The following is a 26749-nucleotide window of genomic DNA, read 5'->3' as shown; positions in this document are numbered from 1 at the left end:
CTTCATAGCATAAGTTTCTATCCAGCAGGGACTATGCTTTATTTTAAACATGCATATTTACTTTTTAAAAAATCTGATGTTAATAACATTTTCTATTCTTCACAGCTATATAAGACTTTCGCATACTTTAATTTCAATTTCCCCCTCATTTTTTGCTTTATTACTTACCACTTTATTGAGAATGATAGTTTTATTACCAACACAGTAGCCAGTTTTTGGCTCTCCGGTGATCCCATCCATCTCTGTTCAGCTTTCCTTTTAGTAACTCTGAATGAGAATCTATGGGCAGTAAACTAGGTTTATTTATTTTTTTGTTGTTGTTGTTGCTGGGGATCGAACTCGGGTCCTTGTGTTTGCGCAGCAGGCGGCGAAACCACTGAGCTAAATCCCCGGCCCAACTAGGTTTATTTTTAAAACTATATTGCACCGTTACTCTTGCATGATGGTTTATGAGTATAAAGTTCTAGTTTGGAAAATTTTGTCTCTCAGTCCTTTGAGGATTTTATTTCCATTATCTTCTAGCATCTGTTGTTGCAGATCAAAATCATGTTGTCATTTTATTGTCCCTGGTCTTTATAAGAGCTACTCTTTGTCTTTGGCATTCTGCAGTGTTAGTTTGATGAGTACAGACCACTTTTAATCTTATCCTACTATTTTAGTCCATTTGTGTTGCTGGAGTAAAATATCTGAGGTGGATAATTTCTAAATGACAGGATTTTACTTCTCTCATAGTTGAGACCAGAAGGTCCAAAACCACTGGCAGGCTCGCTGTCTGGTGAAGATCTGGTCTCTGCCTCAAAGATGACACCTTAAATGATGTGGCCTGGAAGCAAAGCCCCAGCCAGCACCTTGCAGCCCTCTGTGAGGTTGCTAGTTCCCTTCACTGGGGCTCTGCCCTCATGAAACAGTCATCTACTGGTGGCCCCTGCTCTCTCACACTGGAGTTTAAGTTCCGGCATGGACTGTAGAGGGACATAAATTTAAACCGTAGCACCTGCTGAGAACTTGCTATACTTCTTGGATATCAAGATTTTTGTCTTTTATCAATTCTGAGAAATTCTTGGCCATTATCTTTCATGCATTTTGCTTCTTAAATTTATTGAAGCATAATTACTGTTTTGTCTCCTTTGCACTTTAACCTCTTTCACTGCTACAAACAGGCTTCCTTTGTACCGTACCTAGGGAGTCTCTTTCTTCTAGTTCTTGCTCCCGTTTGTTGCATCTGCACCCCTCCTTTGTACCTATTTGCTCCTGAGTGTGTATTAGGGGGACTCATCCTTCATGGGAACAGTTTTTCTGCTGGAGCTCCCCAGGCTGTGTGGTGAGTGTTGTCATCTACACAGGTGGCCAGCAGCCACGCAGGGTAGTGTGCATAGCAAGGTGTGCGCTGCTCCATCCCGAGTGTTCCGTCCTCCATTTTCAGGAAGGAGGGTCGGTGTATTAGTCTCAGCCCACCTGCTCCTTTTGTCTTTGTGTTTTGGTTTTTTTTTTTTTTACTTAAATTCTTTTATTGGTACATTTTAGGTATACAACACATTTACATTTCTCATTGGGAACTTGTACCTTTACATGATGCATCTTGGTTCTTATTTTTTCCCCATTCCTAGCTTGTCTTTGTGTTCTTAACATTTAGCACTGAGTTATTCATAACTGGTGGGCAATCAATACTTTTTGGAGAACCATAATTCTTATTCTTTGGAGCTTGACTATTTTTATATTTGTCTGTCTTGTTGTTGTTTATATCTGTTTCCTTAATAGAACCAAATTAATCTAGTCCTTGCATTTGAAACTAACACTGCAATTCTCTTCTTCACCTTCATTTTGTTTTACTATTTAAATTAGTTATTTTGCTTGTCTGTTGAGCTTTTGAGTAAGTTTTCCTAATTGATAATGTAATTGTGTCAGGGTAGCATGAATTAAATAATAAAATAATAATTCCCATTTTATTGTTACTATTGTTTTTTTTTTTTAAGTACTTGGGATTGAACCCAGGGCCCTTGCACTAAGCTCCATCCCCAGCCCTTTTATTTTTTCACTAAGTTGCCCAGGTTGGAATCAAACTTGAGATCCTCCTGCTTCAGCCTTCCAGAATACTGGAATTACAAGTATACACCCCTGTGCCTGGTTTGTTCCTATTATTTTGTCACAGATCAAGCCCTAGTAAAAAGCCATTTATTTATTTAGGGATTTTTTTGAGACACACTTTCACTATGTAGTTTAAGCTGGCCTTGAACTCACTACACTTGATCTTAGCCAAAAGACCGAGAAGTGATAGGCCTTGAACTCACTATGTAGTCCAGGCTAGCCTTGAACTTGTGGTGATCCTCCTGCCTCAGTCTCCTGAGTGGTGGGGTTACAGGCATGCACCACTACACCTGACTTTTTATTTTATTTTATTTTATTTTATTTTATTATTTTGCAGTGCTGAGCATCAAACCCAGTGCTTTGTATGTATTAGGCAAGTGCTGTACCACTGAGCTACACCTAAATCCAATTCTTATCTAATAAGGCCACCACTGCTACCTCAGTAGGTGTTTTGTTTTTTGTTGTTTCTTTAAATTTAATTTTATTTTCACATTTACCAAGTTTTCTGCACTGAGAATGAGTTATTTTTTAATTCAAAAAATCAATTTAATAAGAGAAAGGGAAGCATCCTTTGAGGCACCGTCAGTCGGTGTTTTGTCCTGTGGTACAATAACTAAACTGGCACTTTAGGAAACGTGCCTGAGGGTGCAGACACCTTTTCCTGGGGCAGCTGCGCAGCAGCACCCTCAGCCACTGCGGTCCCTGGGTGGGGAGGGGGGGATGCAGTGTGTGGCAGTCGGGCGGATGTGCTGTGCCCGACTGCGGACACCAGGGTCACTGACTTATAATCAGGGCAGCTGTTCCTCAGTCCCTCACATTCCATACTGGTTCCATCAGTAGACAGATGACAAGTTGGTCACAGTGTTTCCTTTAGAATTTAACTCTCTGACATAAACTAAATAATTGTTTACTTTTTCCCTTCAAAGGGGAAAAACAAAATGGAAAGAAGATAGACTTCTTTTTTGCTTTTTCTCAAATTCTTGTAGTTCTTAAAAGCAGCCCTTTGCCGTATGTTTTAGTTGAATCGTATTAATAGTTTTATTTTTCAGTCAGACATTTTAATCTATGTATTCAGCACTCATGAAATTCATGAAACAGACTGGGAGCTACCACTTCTGCTGCTTGTGCCTGTGGGTCTAGGGAGGCAAAATTCTGGAGTGGTACAGTTCAAGATCAGAGCCCAGACCCATTTGTTGGTGATGTCTTCTGATTCTACTGGAAATGGGAGTTAATGGCCTAAAAAACCTCCTCCAAAGCAGCAGTTCTTATCAAGTTCAATTCAGTGGGTCTTAAACGTTTCATACTATACTGGACTCACTTGACAATATGATGCAAGCCTGAACCAACCTCAACTAAAATATGCACCAACATACACGACTGTATTTCTCAGGGTTTCACGGTATCAACTGTGAGAAACCTGACCCAGTTTACACCTGCACCAAGTCTAAAACACAGACCTATCCTAGGAGCTATTAAGGACCAAGAAGCTGCAAATGGATTATGATGCTATTAACATTTTGAATTCTGCTCTATTCCTTTTCTTTTTAGACCAGATCTTGCTAGGTAGCCTGGGCTGGCCTCAAACTCGAAGCAATCCTCCTGCCTAAGCCTGCAGAATGCTAGGATTACAGATGTTTGCTACTTGACCTGGCTATTACTACATTTTATCCACTGAAGAGGGTATGTCATGATCTAGATGCAATAGGACAGCAGTTTTCTGTCATCTTTTAGTTATGGGGCCCTTTACTTAGCTTGCTTACTGTAGCTAAGTCTGGGATAATAAAAATGTCCTTATAAAAAATTTTTAAAAACCCAGCAAACAACTATTATGGCTGGGGATTTAGCTCAGTGGCACCGTGCCTGCCTTGAAAGCTCAAGGTCCTGAGTTCCATCCCCGGTATCAAAAAACGGTGGGTAACAACTACTGCTGAGCATGGTGATGCACACAGGTAATCTCAGCACTGAGGAAGGAGATCACCATGAGTTTGAAGCCAGCCTGGGCACATAGTGAGTTCAAGACCAGCCCAAACTACATAGCAAGATCCCCTTTCAAAAAATCGAAAACAGGGCTGGGGATTTAGCTCAGTGGTGCTGAGCCTGCCTCGAAAGCACAAAGTCCTGAGTTCAATCTCCGGTACCACAAAAAAAAAAAATAAAGAAAGAAAGAAAGAAAGAAAAAACTATTATTAAAAGATGACAGTATAATGTAATGTTAGGCAAATCATATCTATAGTGATTGTTTTACAGTTAACGTAAGAAGCCAGGTGTGGTGATGCACCTGTAACGCCAGTACTCAGAGGTGGAAGCAGGAAGATTAGAGTTTTAAGACCCGTCAAGGCTACTGAGCCAGACCAACAACAAAGAAAAAAATTAAGGCACAAAAAATTTTTTTCCAGTGCTGGGGATTGAAGGCAGGACCTTCTCATTGAGCTATATCCTCAGCCCTCTTTTTTCAATTTATTTTTTCCTTCTTGAGACACAGTCTTGTTAAATTGCCCAGGCTGGGCTTGAATTTGCAGTACTCTTCTGCCTCTCAGAATGCTAGGATTACAGCTGTGCCTGAAAGGTACAACCTTTTACCCTACATAGAACAAGCAATAATTGCTGTATTGCTTATTGGCTGCATTTTGCAAATGACTCAAGAATCAATGCCTTGCTAGGCTTGGTGACACAACTATATTCCTAGTTCTTGGGAAGCTGAGGCAGGAAGATCTCAACAGCATAGCTAAGAAGTTTGTGTCTGAAGATCCTGTTAAAGGAAACAGAGTGGATAGGAAGAGGATCCCAGATCGCCACCCAGGCACCATCTTCTCCGAGGCCCTCCGTAGGCTTTGGCTGCTGGCCCCCAGAGAGTCCCTGCCCACACCCCTTCAGCAAGGGGTTTCTTGAGCCTGCAGGGTGGGTTGGCATAGTCAGGGCCAGTGCACCAGGTCGTTGGGCCACAGCATATTGCCAGAGGGAGAGAAAGATCAAGGAGCCCCGGAACCTAGAGATGCCCATGCTCATGAGACTGCAGCGCCCACGAAGCCCGAGTAAATCACACTCCAGGTAGGGCAAGAAGTGCTAGGTCTAACCATCAATTTTTAACAGGGGAAAACACACACAAGAACTTTCATAAACTCTATTACAGAATAAAAACTTTTTGGTTATAGAAGAAAAAAAAAGTCACTGAGTTTTGAATTTGTAAGTAATGAACAGACAAAACAGTGGCCTGGCAAATCACATGAAAGTACACAAAACATAAAAAGCCAGAAACAACAGTGGGTAAGAAACAAGGAACAGTGACGTCACCCAGAGATCCTTTTCAGCATGTGTATAGCCAGACTTCAAGAAGCAGCGACTGATTACTGCTCCTTCCCCCGACCCCAGTACTGGGGACTGAACCCACAGCCTTTGAGCTGAGCAAAATCCCCAGCCCTTTTTAAATAGTTTTTATTTTGATACAGGGTCACTTGTGATCCTGCCTCAGCCTTCCGGGAGTTCTGGGACTACAGGCATCCACCACCATGCCCAGCTGGTATTTGCTTTTTGTGTCTTGTCACAGAGATCTTTTCATAGAATTCTCTTAGGTTACAAAGCTGTTTTGACCTGTATTTCTACACTTCTATCTATAATCAAATTGAAACTGACTTTCCATTTCCAAACAGTTTTAGTTTCAGAGGACAATTTCATTCATGAATTCAGATAGGAATATCCTAAATAAAACAGTCCAGATCCAGCAATACACAAAGCAATAACAAGGTAATGACCAAGATGGACTTCAGGAGGGCAAGGTTAATCTCTGTAATTCAGGATCCTGCTGTATCATGGGAGACAAAGTATGAGGTAAATTTTTGGGTGGTTTTTTTTTTTTTGGTGTACATAGTGGGAATTTAACCTACAGCCTTCCCACTGACCTCTATCACCAGCCCTTTTAAAAATTTTTATTTTGAAATAGCTCTTAAGAATTAGCTCTTGGGGGGCCGGGGATTTGCCTCAGTGGCACTGCGCCTGCTGTGAAAGCACAAGGTCCTGAGTTCAGTCCCCAGTACCAAAAAGAAAAAAAAAAGAATTAGCTTTTGGGGGCTTGAGATTTAGCTCAGTGGTTCTGGCGCCTGCCATGGAAGCGCAAGGTCCGGAGTTCGATCCCTAGTACCAAAAAAAAAAAAAAAAAAAAGAGTTAGCTTTTGGGGGCCAGGATTTAGCTCAGTGGCACCACACCTGCCTTGCAAGTGCAAGGTCCTGAGTTCAATCCCCAGTACCCCCTCAAAAAAAGGAGTTAGCTTTTTGGAATGAAGTATTTTTGTAGAAACTCTCATTGGAATGAGAGCACCTTGTAAGGTGATTATCATTTTACAGCATACACAAAAAGCAGAGACTGAAACATCACCACAGGAATGAATGTAATCAGAAAACCTAGACTGTGGGGAAGGAGCTCATAGGCAAACACCCTGCTATGTTTAACAAATATGTCCCACAGAAGAGAATCCTTTTAAGTTGGGGACTGCTAGGTCTACTCACACTAGAAATGTGGGTGGTACAAATTGAGATGTGCTGTAATGTAAAATTCATATTAGACTTGGAAAAAGAAGATAGACTGTTAGTTAATATTCTATCTGATTAATAACAATGAGATAAATTGTCATATTCATTACCTCCACCAGTAGAATAGCCTTTAGTAATGAGAGGTGTGATTGAAATATATGATGAATGTTTAAAAGAAATTATTACACCAAAAGACGCATTGCCATGAATCCCCATCAAAATACTACCCCTCATTCTGAATACACTTATCCTATTGTTACTGCCACTTTCTGAAGCAGTTCTGGAGGTTCTGAGTGTCTTTATGAGGTTTGGTAAAAAATATGGTGAATGCTGCTGTTCACTATGTAGCCCAGGCTGGCCTTGAACTCACAGTGATCATTCTGCCTCTGCCTCCCAAGTACTGGGATTACAGGCCTGAGCCACCATGCCTGGGATTTATTGTAATAATTTTTTTTAAAGTGTCTCCACATTCACCATCCTTTGCAGTCACACCTTATAGTCTTTTGTATTCACAAGCAGTCTAGAAAGGCTGTGTTATTTGTGCCTCCCAATGACACACTGAGAGTTGAGACAGACACTAATAGGTGTGCAGAAAGTTCCAGTTGGACTAGCTGCTCTGTGGCTCGCCAATCAGAAGTTGTTTCCAGTTTCTCAAAAATAAGCTTTTGCTTGCCAGTGGGTGGGGCATAGAAAAGGGAAAATGAGTCAGGCAGCCTTCCCAGCACTTTGCCTGGCCCAGGTTGTTTTCACCACATATCTAGAGCGTGGGGCTTGGAGACAGCGGCTCAGAAGGTGCCTGCAAGGCCCTGGAGCCACAGAATGCTCACCCTGTAACCATGGAGCCAAGGCCCCGGAAGCCTGGCTGGGTGTACTGGGTGCCACGCCAAGAAAGTAAAGCTGGATGATTTGTAGCACCATTATTCTGGGCTTTGACTTCTTCAGGGAAAGTGGATGACGCAGAGGTCTAGCATCTTAGAGCCAATCAACAGGACTACTGAGGACTGCAGTGGGAACAGCAGCGCTTTATGTGACAGTGTAAAATAACTCCTTATTAGGGGATCAAGTGAGATTACCGGAAACATGATCCAGCCTGGCTTTTAAACACAAGAAGGGCCTTGAGTGGAATGGGGCGTAGCTGTTCTGTGAGCTCCAGGAGGACCAGGGAACCACCAGGAGAAAGAGTTCCAAGCCCTCCTTTGTCATTTTTTTTTTGATGATACTGGGGCTTGAACCCAGATCTTTTACACTGACTGAGCTACATCCTCAGCTCCCTTTTTTATTTGAGACAGTGTCTCACCAAGTCATTAAGTTGCCCAGGCTAGATTTGAACTTGCAATCCTCCTGCCTCAGCCTCTCAGAGTGCTGGGATTACAGGTGTGCACCCCAATGCCAGATGTGAGGATCAGCTCGCTGGGGAGGGTGGTGGAGAGAGTGATAGGACAGATGCTTCCTCGTCCTTAACTCCATCCAGCTAATTAAATAGCCCTACAGTGAGCACAGCAGTCAGGTGGATTAGTGAAGTCCCAGGAGACAACGTCTCTGCACCCAGGTGACAAACACAGAGGTAGAACATGTTGTCGTGGGCGGTCCCAGTCCCAGGTGCATGCCAGTATTCAGGGTGGCTTAGAATGTGACAGTCTGCCCTTTGGCCCCCTCCCTCTCTTTTTCAGTGCTGGGCATTGAACCCAGGGCCTTCACACTGAGCCAGATCCCCAGCCCTTATTTGGAGGCAGTGTCTTGCTAAGTGGCCCAGACTAGGCTTGAACTTGGATCCTCCTGCCTCAGCCTCCATAGTACTGGGAGTATAGGCATGCACCATCATACCCAGTTTAGAGTCTCTTTTTAAGTAGTATAAAACTGTGCTAGGAGAAGTAATGGAAGACACGAATAGAGCTGAAACCTTGTTTAACCTGGAGAGAGAATAAATATCAAACTTAACAGGTTAACAGGGAAACAAGAATGAATTAAAACTCAGCAGGATGTGTTTAAGTACTGAATAAAATTTATTTGAAAAATATGCAAGCAAAAATATGGAGGAATATTTGGGAAGTAAAAGGCAGTGAGAGTCTAACACTCATTGTAAAACAGACACCATATACAGTGTAAAACCCAAGGGCTGGGGTTGTTAGCTTGGCATAGAGGGCTTGCTTAGCATGCCCAAGGCCCTGGGTTTGATGGCGACCACTGGCTCTGAACCGGAGAGTTTGCAACTTAGTGTCCTCAGTCAGTTAACCATAAAGGGGACAAACATAAAAACAGCCTATTCTTTATTTGTTTGAGATAGGGTCTCCCTATGTAGTCCAGGCTGGCCTCAAACTCCTGGCAATCCTCCTGCCTCAGCCTCCTGAGTGCTGGGTGTAGAATTGTTTGCAAAGTTGCCGCATGGTTTTACCTTCCTACTAGCAGTGTCAGTCTTCTGTGTTCATCACTTTTCATTGCTGTAATGCAGTCCCTGAGATAATTAGCTTAAAGAGGGAAAGGGTTACTTTGAAGGCCCGCTGTTGGAGTTTCCATCCCTGACTCATTGGCTCTGCTGCTTGGTTCTGTGGTGAGCAGAGCATCTTGTCATGGCTGGGATGTGGAGAACATAGAAGGAGCTGGATCACCACTGTCCCCATGGAGGACTCACCCCCAGTGACCTGGCTGCTGTGAAGCCCCATCACTTCAAACTCTACGACCTCCTAGCACCACAGGCTAGGGGGCCGGGGACCAAGCCCTTAACACGGGGGCTTTGGGGGACATTTATGCAAACCACAGCAGGATCTGTCTTCACCACATCCTCACCAACACGTCTTTTTGATCGTACCGTAGATATCCAAGAGGATGCTGTGAAATCTCATTGCAGGTTTTGATCTACATTTCCCTGATAGTTAATGATAGCATATTTTCATGTGCTTATTGGCCATTTATATATCTTCTTCGGGGAAACATCTAATTGAGATTCTTTGCCTATTTTTTAATTGGACTACTGGTCTTTTGTTGAGCTGCAATTCTGCATGCAAATCCTTTATCAGACAGTGTATATAGTTTGTAGCATTGTCTTCCATTCTGTGGGGTGTGCATTCACTTTTTTTTTCTTTTTGGGGGGCTTTTTTGAGACAGGGTCTTGCTGTATAGTTCAGGCTGGCCTTTAACTCATGGTGATTCTCCTGCCTCCGCCTCTTGAATGCTGGGATTACAGGCGTGCATCACCATGCCCAGTTCAGCAATGTTTTACGATTTTCAGAGTACAAATCTTAAACTTCTTTTTAAATTTTATTAGTAAGTATTTATGATGATATTGTAAGTAGAATTTATTTCTTAATTTTATTTTCAGTTTGCTCATTGCTAATATTTGTCTTATATCAACCTCATTGAACTCAAATTGTATCTTTGTGGATTCCTTAGTATATTTTTATATATGAGACCATCTGTGTATAGAAATAGTTTTACGTATTCCTTTCCAACTCAAAAGCCTTCATTTCCCTTTCTTGAATAATTATCCTATTAACACCACTAGTGCAGTGTTGGAAATGATGAGAACAGAATTCTTCTCTTGTTCCTGATCGTAGGCGGAAAACTTTCAGTATTCCTCCATCATACCTGATATCAGCTATGAAAATAGACACTGCTTATCAGGTGATGGAATCAATAAATATTTCAGAATGAATACTTTTTTTTTTTTTTTTTTTTTTTTTTTTTTAAGTTTTTAGAGACAGGGTCTCGCTATATAGGCTAGGCTGGCTTTGAAATCTCTGTGTAATCCAGGCTGGCCTTGAATTCTTGGTGATCCTCCTGCCTCAACCTCCCAAGTGCTGGATTACAGGCATGCACCCCAATGCCTGGCCACTGCTATTGCATTTAAAACATTAAGCACAGAGCCCAGGCCTGCCACCTAGGGCTACATACTGGCTAATGGTATTATCAGCAATCCTGTTTGGAATTTCCAAAGATTTTTTCTTATTCTCCAGTTCCCTCTTCCTTTGCAGCAGCCTGTTTTATGTTATGCTGCACAGCCTGGGACCCCCATTTTATTCTTAGTAGTTAACTGTGTGCAATGCTTTTGTCATTTGTTGTTTCCTTAAGCAGATCTTCTCGTTCTCATATTTTTCTCAAATGTCTGACAGTCCTTGTTTCACTATTCTTTTTGCCTCTGCCAGTTAGGCTGTTAGGCTCTTAGCTAGGGCGCTGTGCACTTCTGGGCTCCACACGAGGTCTGCCGCGGCATCTGGGCGCAGTGCCAGTGCCTGGGCAGGTCCCGCAGGTGTTCGAGGCCCCCAGGTGTCACCAGGCTGGAAGGGAGTCTGGGGAGTGTGGGGCTGTGGGCCAGAGTGCACGTGCGCAGGCTCTGCTGTTGTGGGTGCTCCGTGCAGGCAGCGCACTCTCCACAGAGGGAAATGACTGAGCTTTAGTTTGAGGTCTGCTTTTCATTAGGTGTACAAGCCCAGTGGCTGCACCTTACATTGTGTCAGGATGTCGTGGTCATAATAGTCCATCTTCTGCCTCTACATCCATTGGCTCAGGGCTTGGACTTCTCCAGGGCTACCTCCAGTAGACCTGTGCTTCCTGTTTCTGGGAAATGGGTTTCTTCTCTTCCTTTCCAATCAGTGCTATGCTGTCTACTTTCTATTTTCCAGGAATTCTTGGACATGACTGGTTAACAGTTCCCATTCCTGGCCTACTTTCTGTCTGTTCACATGTCCTGCTTACCTGCCTGCCCCTTACTTCACCACCTTTTCCACAATACAACCGTAAAAAGAAGAGCAATTGATATGTTTCTCTGGCATCTTGAACTAGAAAATTTTCTTTTTTAATTCTTAGCTGTCCAAGATTTCCATGATACCAGTCCTCCACAGATAGGTTGGTGCTGATTATATGTAGTGTGTGAGCTGGGTCTCTGGATGGACCTTGAAATAATTTTGACCTTTGACTCCATGATCTCCTCTTCAGAGAGCTTAGTTCCCTCTTTCCTGCACACCTTCAGGTAGTGCATTGCTGCAGCACATGCTCCTCTCAGCTTTGATGGTAAGGAAGGTGCGCTAAGTAACGGGGATTCAGGAACCATAAAACGAGTGTCTTGCTGAGCATGGTGGTGCACACCTATAATCCCAGGGCTCTGGGAGGCTGAGGCAAGATCACAAGTTCAGTGAATGCCTTAGGTTCAATTTTCAGTACCACAAACAAAAAACCAGGCATCTATTGTTATGGCTTGAATCTAGATGTCCCCTCAAAGCCTCATGCACTCATAGGTGGGGCTTTTCAGAGCTGGCTGGATCTAGGGCATGTGGTACTGGGAGTAAGGGCGTATGGTACTAAACTACTCTAATATGGAAAGGCCCACCCTGGGTATGGGTGGCACCACCCAGAAGGCTGATTGCCTGAATGTGATAAAAGGGAAAAGGAGGTGCCACTGCCCTCTGCCTGCCATGCCATGGACTATTTCTCCTCTCTGATGCCACCCTGCCGTGGAACCTGCCAACTGTGGACTGGAACCTCTCCCAACTGTGAGTTGAAATAAACCCTTCCTCTTTTAACTTTGGGGGTCAGGTATTTTGTCCCAGCAACGAGAAAAGCAACTAAGACACCTATCTCCCAATATCTCCTGTCATGTGTCAGAGGTACCTGAAACACTGAATATCCATATGAAAATGCTCACATCCTCAGAAAAAATAAGACCATAGGCTTAAATAAGTAACATCAGCCACCACCTTCGCCTGGAGGCTTTGGTCTGTAGAAACATGAAGGGGGAATGCACCTAGGGAGATGCCCTAAACCAGAAGGTAGGAATAATTGCATGCTTCTTGGTTTTTTTCTGTGCCCACCCTGGCCGATATCACATTGCTTCTGATCACATTGCTTCTGTTTCTTGCTTTGAAATGCAATATCAAAGAGAATTAGCAGTAGGAAAGTCACTCAGTTGCCACAGTAACAGGTGATGTTATGGGGCTGAAGGTTTGTCCCCTGCATTGCTATGTTCAAGCCCAATCCACAGTGTAACTGTATTTGGAGGTAGGACCTTCATGGAGGTGATTAAGGTTAATGAGGCTATAAGTGTGGGGCCATGATCCCATAGGATTAGTGTCTAAATAAGAAGACACACTGGAGTCTCTCCTGCCACAGCTGCCCTCACCAGGAGTCAGTCCTGTCAGACCTTGGTCTGGAATTTGCAGCCTCCAGAAAGAAAATCAAGTTTCTTATTTAAGCACCCAGTTTATGGTATTTTTAGGCCAGATAGCATACTAATATAGTTGTCTTTAGGAAAACAATGAAGATAGAAAAAAAAAAAAAGCAAAAGCAATTGTGTCGGTTAATATTTCTTTTAGGGAGGGCTGGGGATTTAGCTCATTGGTTTCTGCCACCTGCAACACAAGCACAAGGTCCCAAGTTCAATCCTTAGTATCAAAAAAAAAAAAAAAAACAACACCCCAAAATATTTCTTTTAGGGAGTGTAAATAAGAATCAAAATATATAATTGATAATGTGAAATAGGAAGAAAAGGTGTAAAAGAGTAGGGGAAGTGGGAGGGGTAGGGGAAAGGAAAGAAGGGAAAAGAAAAAATATGAGAAAAGGAAAAAATGGGAACAAAGTCTTTGTAAATAGGGAGGGGTGGGGGGTGAAGGGAGGGCAGGGATTGGGGGAAAAAAAAGAACCAAGATACATCATGAAAAGGTACGAGATCCCAATGATAAATATAAAATGTACCAATAAACCTAATGAAAAAAAATATTTCTTTTAGAGTGAAAACTGAAGAGGGCTCATTATTGGGATTTCTTTTTTTTTTTCGGTACTGGGGATCGAACTTGGGTCCTTGTGCTTACAAGGCAGGTGGCAGAACCACTGAGCTAAATCCCTGGCCCATAATTGGGATTTCTTAAGATTAAAACCAACCCCTAGGTGACATTTTTTAAACATGTAAAGTAATTTTGCATACTTTTGGCTGTCTCAATATTGAATTCAAGAGCTTGACTCCTTACTTCTGACCAACATGGGCAAACTGGGTTGAAAATCAGTTGCTAGGCTTATTCTTTGTGGCACATTACTGACCAAGGAAACAGAGCAACATTTTCAAGTCCGTTAAGCTGGCAGTGCTACAGTGAACACTGACGGATCCACAGGGCTGTCACCTTAGTCGGTGGGTGCTCTGCAGCCAGGCTGGAGCTATATTTGGTTCTCTCTGGCTGAAGCAGCCAGCGACTGCTACTGTAATTTGCACCCTGCTGCCAACAAAATGTGACATTCTCAGGATCAGAAGGAATTATTTTAAGTTTTTCTCCCTTGCACATTAAAGCCTCTGCAGGCCCATCTGAGGAGATGAGAATTCTCTTTTACCCCCCTGCCCCAGTCTCCTGTGCTTGGTATCAAACCCAGGGCCTCACCCATGCCAGCCAGTGGAGAAATGTTCACAGACGATGCTGGCAATAGACCATTCCACCCTCTCACGCACATCCTCTCTCCTGCTTTGTCCATCACTCAGTAACCTCCCTCTCCTCACTTTCCTTTTCCATCTTCCCTTTTCTTCTAGTGCTGTTAACCAGCCTTGTGGCTCTGAATTCCAGCTCTCTGGTAATGCCTCCCATTTGTACCCCCGGCCCCTCTGCCTGACCTTGAGATGTCCCTCCTGTGGGCTGCTCACATGTCTGCACAAATGTCTTGCATTTTCTCTGTGTTAAATGACAGCAACCAGGAGTCATTCTGGACTCTGTCCTGGCCTCACACCGTATATTCTGCCCATCAGTAGATCCTAAGGTGCCGCCTGCAAAATAAATCAAGGCTGACTTATTCTCAGGATGTTCAGTGCCACCATTGTGGTGCAAGATGTCATGCTCCTGATGGCCTGTCCTCTCCCCACCCCCCACTCTCCTTTCCACGCGGAAGCTCAAGGGTGTTAACCTTGCACCACGTGAAAGCCAGGTCCCTGATGATAACCTACATGCAGCTCCCCACTGTCACCCCTCCTGGCGTCTGTCCTTGCTGACGCTTTGCATTTCCAGACTGGCCAGAACTCTTCTCACCTGCCTATGTTGGCTCTCTCGTTTAACCCTGTGCTCGCTGTGACCATCTGAGTTCATTCTCTGCAGCAGGGCCTGGTCTGCTGTTTAACCCATCCCTGAACCTTCAGTAGCGAAAGATCTCTCTCCTTAATTTTAGTTGTGCTTGGTTATTTTTCAAATTTGTCAGGATCTTGTCTTTGTACAAAATCTTGTAATTAACTGCTTCTCTTGTTAAACATTTTAAGTGCCATATTTTATTTTTATGTGCCAGAACTCCATTTTCTGAAAACCTCTAGGGCCTGCTGTTCTTGTCTTTCTGTTGCTTTTTTTTTTAATGGAACCAAGGATTGAACTCAGGACCTTGCGCTTGCCAGGCAGGTGTGGCACCACTGAGGTACATTCCCGGCCCTCTTTCTGTTGCTTTTGTCCAGGTGTTTATGATATTTATTCATAATAAAAATCTGTGAGAAGCAAGCCCAAACCTGTAAGAAGCAAGCATGTGTTGTCGCCAGTTCTCAAGGGAGAATTACACAAGGTTCTCTCTCTTAAAGGTCCCTGGCCTTTTATAATCTACATTGTTCATATAGTACCCTATTATGGCCATTATACTGGAGCATTAAATGTTCTGCTACTAGATCACTTAAATGACTTCATGCTGATACACTGTGGAGATAGATACACAATATTTATTCATACCCTAGTATTGGACAGTTGGGATTCCATCTTAGTAGTAGTAACATGTATATTAACTAAAATGAATATATATAATATACAATATAAATAAAACTTTATTGACAAGGCTAAATTTAGCAAACTTTGTTGTCCTATATTGTGAAATTATATATTCCTACATTTATGGTATCAAAATAATCAACTGTTTTGTTTTGTTTTGTTTTTTGAGATAGGGTCTTCCTGTGTAGTTCAGCCTGGCCTTGAACTCACTATGTAGCCCAGGCTGGCCTCCAACTCACAGTGGTCCTCCTGTATCATCACCCTCCCAATTGATGGATTACAGGTGTGTGCCACCACGCCTGGTGAAAATAATCAATTTTGAAATGAAATGTTGGTAATTTTTTATGGTGCTGGTTATTGAACCTAGGGCCTTACACATACTATGCAATTGCTCTGCCACTGAGCTGGGCCTCCATCTCTGTGAGTTTTTTAAAATTTATTTAAATATCTTTATTTGACTATCCCTTTCTCATCTCCAAAATGCTAAGGTCATTTTAATTTAGTATATTATTATCAATTTAATTTCTAATTTTTATTTCTCTTTAATAAGTGATGAGTTTAATTTATTGAACAGCTGTTTTTCCTTAAGATACTAGAGATTGAACATAGGACCTTGTGTGTGCTAAGCAAGCACTCTAACTCTGGACCATATTCCTAGAGCTTTTTTAATTTTTGAGGTAAAGTCTCAGTAAATTGCCCAGACTAGCCTCAAATTTGTGATCCTTCTGCCTCAGTCTCCCAGGAGACTGGGATTATAAGGCATGTGCCACCATACCCACCCATTTTATTGTTTTGTCATTTCATTTAGCAATAACGTGGCGAGAAGTATATAGAAAACTAGACAAGCAACCAAAGGAGAGATTTATTAACTACAAGAAAGACAAAAGATTTCAAGAGAAATATGTATGATTATATGGGATTCATTAGTGAAGAATAGTTACATAGTTATAATAAAGTAAGCTCCATGTAGAAGTCTCCGCTGCATGGTTAGGGTGTGTGTTTAGCATGTGTGAGTCGCCAGCACTATCCCTCTCCCAGTCCACATTGTGTTTATTGTGTCTGGGCTTTAGAAAATAAGCTGTCATAAATAACTTCATTAAAAATTCTACTACAGGGCCGGGGATTTAGCTCAGTGGTTCCGTTGCTTGCCTTGCAAGCGCAAGGACCGGAGTTCGATCCCTGGTACCAAAAAAAAAAAAAAAAAAAAATTCTACTGCAATGAGGAATTTTTAAGGAAATTATTCATCTGAAAAACATCAAGGCAAATTATACTTTTCTGGTATTTGAGTACAGTGAATTTTTGATTATGCTAAATCTTTATATTATTAATTGGGCTTTTTTAGTATCTTCAGTTTTCATTCTTTTTTTTGTACCAGGGATCAAACTTGGGACTTTCCGCTTGTGAAGCAGGCTGCGGCACCACTGAGCTAAATCCCCGGCCGTATCTTCAATTTTCAAACCAAACATCTGTGTCATGCCTTGTATCTAAACAATATTCCAAAAGGGTATCAATATCACACTTTCTTTTTTAAATTTTTGAACTTTTATTTATAAATTAATTCCATAAACTACTAAACATAATGACGAGTTCCTAGCTTCTATCCTATATGGGTAGAAAAATAAATTATTTTAATAGCTATCTAAATCTGCCTTTGCCTCTTGCTTTCAGAGAAATAAATGTATGACATACACATTTTGGACTTTCTCATCTCCTAGAAAGCACTACCTTCCTTAAAAGATAGTTGTTCATCATACTTTTAGGTGATACTCAAATTTCTGACTATATTTTTTGAGTTAGGATGGACCCTCTATCATACATTGACTACAGGGGAAATAAAACTCAGATGGACCGTGAGAGAGAAGTGGAGATGGGATAATATGTGTGTATTTATGTGTGTTTGCCTGTGACCAGCGTAGATTGCTGAACCTTTATTATTAACAGTGAGATGCCAAAGATAATGGTTGAAATGGAAACCCTGAGAAATAATGATATAGAAGATACAGTATTTTTAAAGGGGGAAGCAAGTAAGGGAAAGAGCTAAAGTGTTGAAGGTGGTGGGTTCCATCTTCAGAGGAAGTCTCAGGCTTGGGAAGGAGGCAAGAAACTCCTAGTTTATAGAGCTTTGTGCCTTTGAAAGTGACCACTTGCTGGGTGTGCATGCATGCCTGTAATCCGAGGACTCAGGAGGCTGAGGCAGGATGGTCGCTGTGAATTCGAGGCCAGCCTGGAATACATAGTGAGTTCATGGCCACTCTAAACACTTTGTCTCAAAAAGCCAAAAAAAAAAGAAGAAGTGGCTTACTTAAAATAGTAATAGGCAACCTCACATTATGTAGAGTAAAATCATATAGACCAGTGATAACAAACCTTTTGGAGATCAAATACCTGAACTGTAACCCAAAACCCACTTATTGCACAGTGCCAATGCTACAGTTAAACAATACAGAGGTTTTAGTTCAGAAAAACAACTCTGCATTAACATCTTTTATTTTAAAAGCACAATAACAGCTTTCAGTGGTACAAACAGCTCTTTACTGAAAGGTAAAAGTTTGTATTTGGCATGATTTTGCACAATTAATGTGATCTTTGCTGTTGTATGCATGCTGATAATTTGTCAAACCTTGGCTCATACTTCTTCACAAACAACTAAATATGATGCCACAGATTCAGATATGCCAGGTGGAAAGCATAGCATTAAAAGAATCTCAGTCTCTTAATTAGAACATCTCTTTGCTAAATCTTAGATATTAAATTTTAATTTTTCATAAGAAAGCTCAAAGATAAAATCTTGTGTTAATAAAAACACACACAAAAAAGCCAGTCCAAGCAAATATAGAGTCTGCCAAAAATGTATACACACTGTAGGAAAAGAAAAGCTTGTATAAGGTGAACGTTCTCCTGATTTAACACCTGCAGACTTTTACTATTGGAGACCCTAAAGGATGTTGTCGTATATTGCAGAAAATCCAGTACACTGACAGCACTTAAAGAAGAAGTTGAAAATGCACATGCAGCAGTCTCAGTGGACATTTTGACTAAGGTTACCCAAGCAGCAGTGTTGCTATACTAATAAAATATTTGGAAGCTAATGGGCACCACTTTGAGCACCTCTTGTAATGTAGAGGCCAAAGGTAATTTGCATTAATCTCATGACATCTCAGTAAACTTAGTATTAAAGTATTTATGCAAATTTTTCTTTTCCTGAAGTGTGTATAGATTGTTTTGGTGGACTCAGTACACATATGTATCCTTGACAGCACACTGTCGGGCCATGGGAAAGCTCAGCGAGTGGCGGCTAAGGAGTTGCAGCTTGTGAAGTCATTGCTTCGTGCCACTCCTTTCTGAGTGTGTGCATGGCCCCATGTGTGCTGTTACTCAGTGTTTGGCTGCTGGGGCAATGCTGAGGTGACTTGGCTCACCTGCCCACAGAGAGGGTTCTGCATGCCCACTGAGGCACATGTGGCATGGGTTCACTATCACTGATATAGACATATTCCATGGGAGGTCTCTCCTGACTGTTGCCTCTCACCTGTCCAATTTGCTCTTTCCTTTCCTCTATGTCTCTTAGTTTATTTTATATTCTTCCATGGTTTTTAAAGACAAATACAAGCAGATCAGATATACAGAAATAGAACCAGGCCAGCCTGGACCACAGAGTGAGGTCCTGTCTTAAAAAACCATCCAACCAACCAACCAACAAAAACTTTCTCTTTAACATACTGTAGACACCAACCTTACTAGCCTTTTTCACTGAATACTCTAAGATTTCAATAATACCAATATGGGCATACAGTTAGTTAGCATTCGGTCACATAGAATTATAATTTGTTAAACTAGCTTCCTATTAATTTTGAGTTGTTCCAAATTTTTATTAATCACAGTGTTAACAGTGTATATGTAACATTTCACGTGTATGCAAATAAAAATAAGTATAAAACAAAGTAAAGTAGATGTATAATATGAATTAAGTCATAATAAAAAAATCTATGCATCACAGTACACTTTTTTGTTTGTTTGCTTTTTGGTACTGGGGATCAAACTTGGGACCTTGTGCTTGCAAGGCAAGTGGCGGCACCACTGAGCTCAATCCTCGGCCCTTTCACAGTTACTTTTAATTATGTGGGGCAAGATTTATCCTTCCTTTATTCACTAGTGCATTTATTTAGTAAAGTTGAGCTCCTATTATGTACTAACTCTCTTCTAGTTAGTTTGTAGAGATACATAGTTGGAACCAGACAAAGCTTCTACCCTTGTGGCTTCCAATATGATGCCTGATGTATTAGGCAGCTTTGTGTTATTGTAATGAAATGCTGGAGGCAAACTAGTAACTACATAAAGAAAAGAGGTTTATTTTGAGGTTCTGGAGGTTCAATGCCTGGGTGCCTCATCTGGTGATGACGTTGTTCTGTGAGAGTTCCACGGCCACGCTGAACATCACAGGGAAGAGACAGGAAGTGCACATTTGTAGCTTTTCCTGTGACCATGTCTAATCCAACTAACTTCCCACAGGCCCCACCTCAATGACACTCCTGCATGAGTTGGAGGTGGGGTGGGGACCATAACACCTGGGACCAGGCTTTGACCTCATGCTGAGGGATGAGGACATTGTGAGATCGCTCCGTGGAGAGGAGGATGGGGAGGCACTGGCAGGTGAAACACTGTCATCCACTCTGTGACATTGAATTGCTGGGGTTTTCTGTAATAAGCATGCATTGCTTTTGTAAAATAGATGAAAGCCCAATTGACAGTTCTTTTAAATGAAGGTGAGAGATGCATAAGGCAGTACAGCATAGTGGAAAGGACATATTTCCTGGTGGTAAACATACTCCAGATTGGGTCCAATTCATTACTGCTTTTTCCACTTAATATCCTAAGATTTTAATAATACCAATATGAGTATATAGTTTTATTACCTATAAAACAGATAATAAAATATAATTAGGAGTCTGAGGGTGTAGTGCAGTGGTAGAGCAGTGTGTTAGTTACTTATCTTTCATTGCTGAGACAAAATGCCTGACACCCAAAGTTAAATGAGGAAAAGTTTATTTAGTTAACAGTTTGCAGAGGTTTCAGTCCATAATTGGCTGGCTCCAAGGCAGAGTGGCACATGGCAGAGGAGTGTCGCAGAGGAGGAACAGTTCATGGTGTCCATAAGGTAGTAGAAGTAACAAGGGGCCTTAGCAGCACCTTCCTGCCTCTTTTATTGTATTCAGACTACTTAGGGTGAGTCACACTCACACCCTTAATCCTAATGCTCTCCAGCCTAGCATTACACCATGAATTAGACTCCCTAGATTCAGCCATCTCTGAAATAGCAATACTTCATTCGCATGCAGCTTTCGGGGACATCTAAACACAAGCCATAACAAGCTCTCACTGAGCGTGCATGAGGCCCCGGGTTCAATCTCCACCATGGACTCAAAAAACTATATATATTTCCCCCCCTCCCTAGAGGATTAAAAGTTACACATATAGGGCAGAGGATTTAGCTCTGGCTCCACCGCCTCCCTCGAAAGCTCAAGGTTCTGAGTTTGATCCCTGGTACCAAAAAAAAAGTAACATATAAAATGCCAGGGACATTATGAAATAAGCGGTAGCCTTACAAATGTTGTTTTCAGTGTTAATACAGATTGCAGTTGTGATCATCTGGCCCCATTCACTCCAGTTGGAGACCACATTTGGGAAGCCCAGGAAAGTGTCACAGATGAACTGGCATAGGCTGGACAGTAGAGGTGCAGGGGCAGCAGCATGGGGAGATTGGGGGTGACCTCGAGGAGGCCAGGAGCAGAAGGGCTAGGACAATTAGAAACATGTCGCCTTCTTCTGCAGGCTGTAAACACTGGCTGCTGGGTGATGGACTCCATCAGTGGGACACACCAGAAATTCGCCACAATCCTTGGGGACCTGCAGGGCCTCATGGGTTGTCCCTTCCGGCCCAATTAACCTGCATTTATTGGTCATAGCTACTGTGACTTTTTCTAGGATTCAGAGTGGACTCATCTGCCTAAAATAGAGAAATATGTGAGTATTGTATTTCCTCCTATTCTCCACCGGATCGCTCTGGGCAGAGCTCCCTGAGAAACAAGGCCTGGGGAAATATCAGGTCCTGGCTCTTCGGGATCCTGGCCATCACATGCAGGATTTCTCCTTTTCCTTATGCAGTCAGCCCCAGCTGAGATGAAAGCTGTTAGCAGGTCTGAAAAATAATGTTTCTGAGGAACATGGCAATTCCGTCTCTTTGAAATGAAAATTTTTATTTATGGCCATATCATCCTGAATGCACCCAATCTCCTCTGAAATAAAGATTACTAAATTCAGAAAATTGAAAGTTAAAGTTAAAATACATCTTTTTTTCCCCACCTAGGCTTGTTCTCTATGTCTTTTCTTCAGTTTAGTTTTTCTTTCACTTGAACGATTATAGTTCCCTTTGTGCTTTCTCTTGTTAACAAATTGTTCTTGGTTCCCATTAAACATGTTCTCAACCCCCAAGGATTCAGGATATCAACTGAAATCTAGGTTGCTGTGGCACATCTCGGAGTGTAGGTGCCAGCTCTGCCTCAGCAGTGCCATGTGGGGAAGGACACACACGAGCTGTGATTCTAAACTAGCTATATGCAGGGTATTTTTCAGAGCTGGGCCTCCCAGGCCAAATACAGTAAAAGAATGTCCCAAATATTGCAGAATAAAAACATTAATCTGAAATCACATTTAATGGGGATTCTGCTTTGTTTTGTTCTTTTTTTCTTGTTGGTACTGGGGATTGAATCAGGACTTTAGCACTAAATTCTGTGCCCAGCCCCTTTGTTTTATGTTTATTTTGAAACAGAGTCTTGCTGAGTTGCACAGGGTGGGCTCTAACTTGTGATCCTCCTGCCTCAGCTTTCCAGAGTGCTGGGATTACAGGTGTGCACCACCAACACTTGGTGGAAATCCTGCTTTTTTTTTTTTGTACAGGGGATTGAACTCAGGACCTTGCACTTTCGGGGCAGCTGTGGTACCACTGAGCTAAATCCCTGGCCCTAATCCTGCATTTTTATTTGCTAAATCTGGCCAGGTTGCTCATACCTACCCCTCCTGCCTTATGTGGGGAAGGACCCTTTCCTATATGGAGTCCAGGCCTGCCCTCATTGCTCTCTTCTTTACTCAAAGCTGAGAAGATGTAAGCCACCAGTGACCACTTGTAATGGTGCAAACATTACGTTTGTTTAAAAATTTTAAAGACATTCTTATAATTCATAAAGTGTAAAAGTCTATTTGTTTTTCAAGTCTCTCTCTGAGCCCTCTGCCCTACTCTTAGCAGATGTTAACAGTTTCATGTGTATTCTTCCTAAAATATTTTATACATTTGCAAGCATATTCGTACTTATTTATTTTTCCACCCCATTCCTTTTCCCACAGTGATGAGTATAGTTGGTCCTGTGTGTCCTTAGGTTCTACATCTGTGGATTCAACCAAAATATCAAAAATATTCTGGAAAAAAGTACCAGCTCTGTATTGAACATGTGCAGACTTTTTTCCTTTCATGTTCCCTAAACAATTCAGTGTAACAACTGTTACATAGTAGTTACATTGTATTAGATATTATAAATTATCTAAGATGAGGATTGCATAGATTATATGTGAATACAAGGGAGGTGACTGTCTGTGGATTTTGGTATCTGCAGGCGATCCTGAACCAATCCCCATGGATACTAAGGAACTACTATACTCAGTCCAAGTCCTGCTGATACCCTTATGTTTTCTTCTCATGGGTTTATAGTTTAAGCTCTTGCATTTGAGCCTGGGATCCATTTGGGATTAATTTTTATAGGCAGTGTGTGGGAGGGGTGGGATTTCATTCTTTTTTTTTTTTTTTTGAAATAGGGTCTCACTGTGTATCCCAGGCTGGCCTTGAACTTGTGATCCTCCTGCCTTAACCTCCTGAGTGCTGGCACTATAGGTGTGTGCTACCATTCCTGGCTGGTATTTTATTCTTTTCACATTACTCTCTGTAGCATTGCGGAGAAGACTACTCTACTGAATTGTCTTGGAACCCCTGTCAAAAAATCAATTGCAGCCAGGGATTTAGCTCAGTTGTTGCGCCGCCTGCCTTGCAGGTGCAAGGACCCGAGTTTGTAGTACAAAAAAAAAAATCGCATATTTTTTCACACGGCTTTTATGGTCTTGTTATTACACGAGGAAGTTATTCTGGTGTAAGGTTTGAGGTATGGATACAATTTAGTATTTTTTCCAAATGGCCACCCATTTCCCCCAAACCACCCATATAATCAATCAGTCTAACTATCTATCTTACATCTATCCTCCTCCCTGAATTGAGATGCCATTAAAACTCTGTCCTTTGGTGTTCTAAGTAAGTGGATTCATTTCTGAAATATCTACCTTTTGGCGATTTGTTTTTGCACTGTTACTATCGTGTTTTAGTAACTGTTACTTTTATAATATGTTTCATTGTATGATTGAGCTGCTTTTTCTGTTTTCTTCTCTTTCATTTTTCAGCCTTCCTTTCTTGTTTATTTTCCCATGTAAACTTATCAGTTGTCTTATTCCCTCTTCCTCCAAATAAAAATTGGATGTGGTTGCTCACATCTGTAGTCCTATCTATTTGGGAAGCTGCGGCGAGGAGATTGCTTGAGTCCAGGAGTTCAAGGCTAGCCTGAGCCTGAGACATATCCAGACTCTGTCTCAAAAATATATATATTTTTTAACATTCTTAGTTCATTTCTTCCAGGTAACTTGTCAGTTCAGTTGCTGATATCTGTGATTTCCCTACATAATATTGCTTGTTTGCCATCATGAACTTGGGAAGATGCAGCATTTCTGGAGAGTGCTTTTGTCTGTGTATCTGTGTGCGTGTGTGGTGGGGACCAAGCTGAGGACCTTGTAACTGCTGAGCACATGCTCTACCCCTGGGCTATGCCCCAAATCCCTGTATGGTGTTTGGGGAAACTTCGAAGCCTGACACCAGCTCTGCATGGCTGATGTTCACACACATGCCATGGCATCTGTTTCTTGCCTGGAATTGTCCAGCTGTAATTGTGAGACATCCTGATGTCAGAGATACAGGGGAGATCTGTATGTGTTAACAGTCAAAGAAACAAAACATTGTTGCCTGCGCCATCTTCTCATAGGTCTGGGCTTGGAGAGACAGAATAGTCAAACGGACAATGGCCAGGCCATGAAGAAAAGTAGAACTCTGCCCCATGGCCTGCAGTGATTTGCCCAGGAAACCTCTCTTCTGCAATAACCCACCCAGGAATCCTGCAGGAAGCCACACTACTCTAATAATTTTGGAAGCTAAATAAATTTCTCAAGAATTAGCCCCAAATGACTAGGACTTGATTCATAACCAACAGCTTCCCTAATTTTTATTCCCTTTCTCAGCTTAGGCTCAACCAGAGAAAGCCAAATCTGCTTCCTTACCCATCCCACTGGGTGCCCTCTTCTAGGAGGCTGCCACAGTGCCCCACCCCCCACCCCCAGCAGCCTCCAGGCAGCGCACACCTGCAGCCTTCGCAGTATGATAGTCTCTGACTCCTCTCACTGCTTTTGAGTCTCTGTCAAACCCTTTGCTTTGTGGAGCTCTGAGTAGATAGCTTTATTGTGCTTCACGTATTTTGTATATTGCCCCAGCTTGGAAGAGGAGCCAGCATAAAACCCTTTACAGGTGCATTTGGACAGAGACTTCTGGATGGCTGGTTGCCTTGGCATGTGGGTCTGTGAGTTGGGTAGGACAGCCTTCCAGTTGATGTGAAAAAATAATAGAAATTATTTTGTATGCTTCCACATTTACCTACTCTTTTCTTCTGTTCTATCTCTTTTCTTTTGTTCCTTTAAAAATTTAGAGGCCAAATCTGGCTCCTGAAAACATCAAAGGGAACCTGTACCCAATCGCTACCTCAGAAGCCTGCTGTTCACCCTGAATGAAGCAGAATGGCGCTCACAGGCAAACTCCTGTCACTGCTGCTGCTGGTGACTGCTGCAGGTAGGAATCCATTTGACATCAGCATCTGGCTTGAGTTCCTCTTGCCTGTCATAAGCAACTTGGGCCAATTTGGAACAAAGGTACAGTGTGTTTGCTTCCAGTAGAATTGTTTTTTCATGCAAAAGCAGACCTCATGCACCAGTGATTTTCTGGAACAGGAATTTAAAACTTGCTTTCATGACTATTTTGTGGGAAAATAAAATCATATGTATATCCCAGGAAAAAGTTGCATTTGTATATTTAACCACTTACCAGTCCGATTATTTAAATACAGGATGACCAAAAATTGCATATTTTCATTAATTTTTATAAGATAATATATAACAAAATATAAAAGCTACAATTTTATCGAATTTATTCAGTAATTTTTCTGTGTATGGTATATCTTAAAACATTCAATATATAACGCACAGTACAGTCTGGACAGTAGTATGTAGTATCTTTCTGAATTCTTTTTGCCTTGTTTTCTTTCCTTGAACAGCACTTCACACAGTCATGTTTGCCTTTCCTTTTGTTCTGCGGGTGGTATAATTTCAATAAAATCTTTACCCACTAACCACAATGGTGCCAGTGTCGATGATGTCCTGTTTGGCATTTCACTATCGTGTATTTTTCAATTATTTGACCTATAGACGTAATCTAAGTTTTAAATGATTTTTTGAACCCCCTTGTTTTGACTAAATAACAAACGAGTTCCATATTATTTGTTCCAGAAGGTGCATAAATATTTTATAGTAATATTTTTTTCCTTGCCTTTTGATTACAGGATAGCTTGTTAAATGTTGGTCAACTCTGTCAACATCACCCATAGAAGCATTACAATCATGGACAACTGTTGGAATGTTTTTTAGTTTCATTTGTTTTTTCAAGATCTATCATTTCTGTATTATGAATAGTTGACAATAAAGAGACGTCTTTTTTGTCTTTGCATTTCATAACACAGGCTTTTCCTCTCTGATATGCTAACATTTCTCCCTTTTCCAGTTTTTCTTTTACACATCTTTGGCACTCCCTTCCTATTCAGCCTCACTGTCCTAAACGGATCCATTTTGTATAGTAAAAGAATATCATGGAGAAGTATAAAAATTATATCTAAGGTACTTACAATAAGAGTTTTTATCAATTGTAGCATAAAATGATAGGTTATTTTCACAAACACGAATTAGTAAAAGAAAAAACCCCAGAACTTATTATTAGATTTCACTAGAAACAAACATCAAAGATGAATACAATGTTCTAAATAAAAGAATATGCAAAAAATAGTCAATATAAAACAGACATATGAGTGTATCTCATGCAAACAAGAATCAACTGGTTAAAATGACACCTGCCTGAGGGACACTTGGGGTAAGCTATTAAGTAGTTAAAAGAATTGTAGAGTGGATCTTTCTAGGAAGATCAGATTCTCTTTTATCCCATGTCTTTATTTTCACTGTATCATTTTGCTTAGTGAGC

The 26749-nt window shown here is 41.6% G+C and overlaps 1 protein-coding gene across 6 annotated transcripts in view; it reads left to right on the top strand.

The window, feature by feature from the left end:
* The window catches only part of Kiaa0319 (KIAA0319 ortholog), a 95591-nt gene that overhangs the window by 6850 nt on the left and 61992 nt on the right, over positions 1 to 26749 (top strand). For 4 of the 6 annotated variants that reach the window (XR_015439111.1, XR_015439110.1, XR_002395967.2 and 1 more), the window contains exon 2: positions 25155 to 25294. Coding sequence is in view for 3 of the 6 variants with exons in the window: in XM_004847602.3 (XP_004847659.2) it covers positions 25243 to 25294 (52 nt within the window). In the remaining 3 variants the exon portion in view is untranslated. Of the gene's footprint in view, positions 1 to 11855; positions 12093 to 23175; positions 23252 to 25154; positions 25295 to 26749 lie in introns of those variants that run through there. The other 2 variants (XM_087181226.1, XM_021260559.2) reach the window with 2 other exon arrangements.

This window comes from Heterocephalus glaber, unplaced genomic scaffold, assembly GCF_053883595.1.
Source record: "Heterocephalus glaber isolate CG9 unplaced genomic scaffold, H.glaber_assembly_v1.0 deba00001472, whole genome shotgun sequence".
NCBI classification, from domain to species: Eukaryota; Metazoa; Chordata; class Mammalia; order Rodentia; family Bathyergidae; genus Heterocephalus; species Heterocephalus glaber.
This window is presented reverse-complemented; position numbering and strand designations above follow the sequence as displayed.